This window comes from Triticum aestivum, chromosome 2A (genome assembly GCF_018294505.1).
Source record: "Triticum aestivum cultivar Chinese Spring chromosome 2A, IWGSC CS RefSeq v2.1, whole genome shotgun sequence".
In the NCBI taxonomy this organism is placed as follows: Eukaryota; Viridiplantae; Streptophyta; class Magnoliopsida; order Poales; family Poaceae; genus Triticum; species Triticum aestivum.
Genome location: NC_057797.1, coordinates 43,142,048 through 43,147,242, shown reverse-complemented (window position 1 = coordinate 43,147,242; position 5,195 = coordinate 43,142,048). Strand labels below are relative to the sequence as shown.

General features: G+C 50.5%; 1 protein-coding gene across 1 annotated transcript; it reads right to left on the bottom strand.

Annotated features, from left to right (window-relative positions):
- Nucleotides 1–281: 281 nt before the first annotated feature.
- On the bottom strand, nt 282–1,840 carry LOC123184599 (peroxidase 21-like). The gene is made up of 2 exons (XM_044596699.1): nt 1,607–1,840; nt 282–1,486 (listed from the first exon to the last, which is right to left on the bottom strand). Exons 1-2 carry the CDS (start codon nt 1,800–1,802, stop codon nt 528–530), a joined length of 1,155 nt encoding a protein of 384 aa, XP_044452634.1. The 5' UTR covers nt 1,803–1,840; the 3' UTR covers nt 282–527.
- Nucleotides 1,841–5,195: the final 3,355 nt, after the last annotated feature.

Sequence of the window (5,195 nt, the reverse complement as noted above, 5' to 3'; positions counted from 1 at the left end):
ATGGGCTACTTTTCTTGACATAAAATAGCCGTACAACTTCATCAGATCAGGCAGAAAGTGATGCTGTGCCGACGAAACCAAACTGAAGATTTTCTGAAACTTGGGGGTATCCGTCCACTTGCTTCTGATCGAACTTGGCCATATGAATCATATTTGTCGTTCACGTTGTTTTTCGTCGTGGGTGTGCCAATAATGCCCTGAGAATCTTACGGATGACATGATATGTACCCATGTGGATGTGGGTTTGTATTTTGAGTATTAAATTGTTCTAGCATGCAATATAATTTAGTATTTCCTCCATATCAAAATAAGTGTTGCAGACGTTGAAAACTATTACAGCGAATTCGGATAAGGCATATTTATCGGGTACAGGCAGGCATCATGCATGCTCATACATCAAGCCAAGCATGCACGCAGTCACACATGATACGTGGCCCCTTCATCACTTCCTCTGAATTATTTTCGTGCCCCACGCCACGAGCACGTACACACACACACGATCACGTCTTGCCACTGATCACTAGCCCTTACTTAGCGTTGACGAACCTGCAGTCCTTCCTGACCTCCCCCTGCCCGCCGGTGAGCGGCCCGTTCTCCGACATCCTCACCAGCGCCGCCGCGAACGTCTCACGAAAGTACCCGTTATCGGCCGCCATCTTCTTCACGAACGGTGCGGTGCGCGGGTCGGAGGCGAGCCGCTGGTCCACGAGCAGGAGGCCCCGGCCTTTCAGCAGGTTCTTGTGGTACATGTTGTCGAGCACCATGGGCGTGGCGCGGTCGTTGCGCGCGTACGCCACGTCGCGGGTGTCCTCCCTCGCGTCCGCCGTCGGGCACCGGCCCCGCAGGTACGCGCCGTACGCCGGCTCCATGCCGCCGTCCACCGCCGGGTACAGCCGCGCCACCAGGTTGTTGCAGTGGACGCGGCCCACCGAGTGCGCGCCCAGCAGCGCCACAACGGCCTCCGCGTCCAGCCCCATGGCCGCGAACCGGGACAGCACCGCCGACACCGTGTCGTTGTGGTTCGGGACGTACCGCTCCACCTCGCCGTACCGGCTCTCCGTGGCGTCCCGCCGCCCCGTCCGCATCGGGATCGCCGCCGGCCCGCCCAGCATGGCCGCGCCGTCCCTGGCGGCCAGCGCGAGCACGTCGGCGCACGACACTGTCCCCGGGCATTCGCGCTCCAGGGCGGACTTGATGGCGCCCACGTACTTGAAGTTGCGCATGCCGAAGCTCCTCGGGGAGGCCTGCTCGGAGACGAGGCCCGTGGCGGCGTCGGTCTCCAGGAGCAGCGACGCGTCGCAGGACTTGACGGTGCAGTCGTGGAAGAGGGCCCGGAGCCACGACACGGCCGTGTTGCCGTGCTCCTCGTACAGCCTCCTCACCTGCTCCTTGACGATCTCCTCCGCCCTCGGGCAGCTCTCGGAGTAGTAGTTCAGCCTCAGACCATCGCCGCCACCACCACTCGCCGCGGCGGCGGCAGCATTCCCTGCAATGGCATGGCAGCAGATTAAGCAAACTGTCTTGAAGTTCTACTACTCGAGTTGAGATTGATGATCGTGCACTTCAGACGGAAATTGAGGAATGAAATGTGCAGTTAGTAACTTACAGGCAGTGAAGCAGCACAAGAGGAGCAGTGCAGATGCCATTGGCACTAGGCTTGAGCTCAGACCCATCTTCTTCAGTTCACTGGCCTTTACAAATATCCAAGGGGGGTAGAAGGTGCTCCACCCACTCTCATCTCGTCTCGTTCTTATAGCCTGGGCGCCGAGTTGGAGGGAAGAGGTGAATGAAAGTGACACCATTGGAGATGGTCCAGTGCTCTATATCCATGAAAATGCAGTTACTTCCTGGCTGACCGACACATGCGAAGGTGTGTGCAAGTGCAGCAGTAACAGAAACACAAGTCATAAACTTGGTTGAATGCGATTAAAGCCACGTTGAAATCAACTTTCTGTAAGAGGGGCCTTACTTGACAGTTGCTGAAAGAAGAACAGCGGTCAGTTCCATACCTTCCCAGCTTCCGGAAAGTGGGGACGAGCGCGCTCACATGAATTTGACATGCACCACCACCTTACTCCATTTCAGCCAAAGAGATTTGCAGTGCATATGTGGTTCAATGAAAGCGCTTGAAATGAATGCATCCATCAGTTACCTGACTTGGTTTCCTAGACCTCAACTCACAGCCTGCAAGCTTCAGACGATTGCATATGCCACTACACATAAACTTCCCAACAGAGATCCACATTAAAAACCTCCGGGAACTGGCTACCATGAACAAGCAAGGTAGTATGGGGGGAATTGGATAATTAAATTAAAAACCATTGTTTCAGCGTTGCGTGCCTATCTTAAACATCTGAAACTCGGACAGCAATGCATTGGTCTCAATCAGGCTTAAGTTTCCAAGTACCCACGCTATTGCAATGCAGTGCATGAGCCATTATTGCGAACCACCGCTAAGAACAAATTGTGTGAATGCTGAAAAATATTGCAAATAATACGACAGACTCTATAAATGATGTTTTGGGATATCTATTTTTTTCAGGAGGTCTGCTTCGGTACACCCCCCCTCGCTTAACGTATAAGGGCATTTTGGGCATACGGTGCTTAACGTATCCCGCGCCGTATGCGGCGTGCCCATACAGGTAGAGCCGAGCGCATGGCTCGAGCCGATACGGTCGGCTCGCATCTACCCTCTCCCCCTTCGTGCGAAACAAAAAAACCACGACCTGCGTTGATCACGCGGCCCGTTCCAACGTCGCCCCGCCCCGCCGATCACCGCCCTTACCAGCCGATCATCGCCTTTCCCCGCCGATCTAGCCGTGATCACGCTGCCAATTCCAACGTCTTCCCGTCCGGCCGATCGCCGCCTTTCCCCGCCGATCGCCGACCATTTTCCCGGCGCGGACGTTGTTGGAGTCGCCCGCCGTACGTGATGTCACCTCCGTGCAGGTCGTCGCGGTGACGTGGCCTACGTGGACGCCGTCGCCGCACGCAACTCCGTGATCAACCTCTCCGGGAACGTCCTCGCCGTCTGCAGCCACGCCAGGCCGGCCGAAGTGCACGTGCACGCCATGTAAGCCGTCTAGTTTGTCAAAAAAATTGTATCTGTAAATAATTATGTGCAATCACTTGTTAGATAAGAAGTTGTCATATGTATGATCGTAGTACATTTAATTTGATTTAAAATTGATAGATCAATTTTTATTATAATATTGCAGTGTTGGTTGTGAGATCATTCAATGGATAAAGAAACTGCATTTACGGATCTGTTTTTGGACATGAGTGAGTGGGATGGTAGCGATAGTGTTGATCGTATGAATGGTAATGATAGTAAAGATGATGATGATGGCAGCGCAATGAATCCTGGTCGTCGTACGATAATTTACCTGAGGAGGATTTTCAAAAGAAGGAGGAGGGTGCTTGTAGTGAAAACGTAAGTGTCGTGTACAATCTTTTCGTCGGATGAAGAACCATATGGTACTTACATGTGCATATGATTTTTTTATGTGCAGGAGGATATTGACGTCCTGAACGAGGAAAATCATGGTGTTGAATCTTTCGCGGATAACATAAGCCAGGTTCGGTCCAAAATTTAAGATGTCATTGAATAACAAAAACTTGTTGATGACAACTTACACTTGCTTATGTGGAATATTGTAGGCTAACTTTGATGGTTGGAGTGGTGATGATGAATATGAGCATGAGGATGGAGCTAATATGGACATTGAGGAAGCTGAAATCCAGCAACGTGCGCTGGAGACACAATTGAAGGTTATGTGTATGACATTTGCATCACAATGGGAGGCCTACATGTTCTATAATAACTACGCCAAAGACCGTGGATTCAGTATCAGAAAAGATAAGGTGAAACGAGGAAAAGGACTTTCAACCACTGTTCGGTATAGGCGATACGTTTGCTCGAGGGCAGGAAAACGTCTCAGTAAATTTTTAAACCCGGAGGGCCATACCCGCAGGCTAAGACCTGAGACTCGTTGCGAGTGTGGCGCACATTTAGTCGTGAAGTTGGACAAAGGACGTGGAGTTTGGTTCGTGGCAGCTTTTATGGATGATCACAACCATTTGTTAGCGAGACCAGATGAGGTGGTATTTCTGTGGTCACATCGAGTGATGGGAGATCACCAGATAGCTGAGATCTTGGCGATGGAGGGAGCTGGGATCAGAAAGCATATCATCGTCGACAACTTCATTAGCAGGTATGGCTCGTATGATAAGTGTGGGTTTCTGAGACGAGACGTGTACAACCTATGTTGCCGAGAAAAAATGAAGTTGATTGCGAAGGGTGATGCTAACACGACAATCGGGATTATGAGGAGCAAAAAGGAGAAGGATCCAGACTTTTTCTTTGAGTACGTGCTCGATAAGGAGGGCCGTTTGAAGAGCATGTTCTGGTGTGATGCACAGTCGCGGCGGGACTATCAGTTGTATGGAGATGTGACTGTGTTCGACAGCACGTATAAGATGAACAGATATGACATGTCGTTTATCCCCTTTGTTGGTGTAAATAATCACCGTTGCACCACAGTTTTTGGTTGTGCCATTGTGTCTGACGAGACCGAAGCGACGTACGTGTGGCTGCTCCAGACATTCCTGAGGGCCAATTGTCAGAAAAATCCAAGGTCAATCATCACAGATGGAGACGCTGCAATGATACGAGCTATTCGGTTGGTTTTGGTTGATGTGTTGCACCGTCTCTGCTCATGGCACATGGAAAAAACATGCAGAAGCACCTTAATTACAAATTGCTAAATGAGTTCAGGGCACTCTTGTACTACTCCACCTCTCCAGCCAACTTTGAGGCGAGATGGCACGCTTTCGTCTGTAAATGGAAGACTGATAAAACAGAAGAGTGGCTGAGTAGGATGTACAGGAAGAGGAGTCTGTGGGCAGCATCATATCTGTCAGATGGTTTTTTTCTGGGTATGCGCAGTAATTAGAGGAGTGAAAGCCTTAACTCTTGTCTTCACCTTCACCTGGACGGCGGTATGACTATTGTTGACCTAGTTGTGCATTATGAGAATTGCATAGTTCGACTACGTGAGAACGAGGCGCATGATGACTGTGTTTCAAATCAGTCATTGCCACCATCAGTCACAGAATATAAGGATATTGAGAAGCATGCTGCCGAAGTATTCACTCATTCCAATTTTTATATTCTTCAACAAGATCTGAAGAAG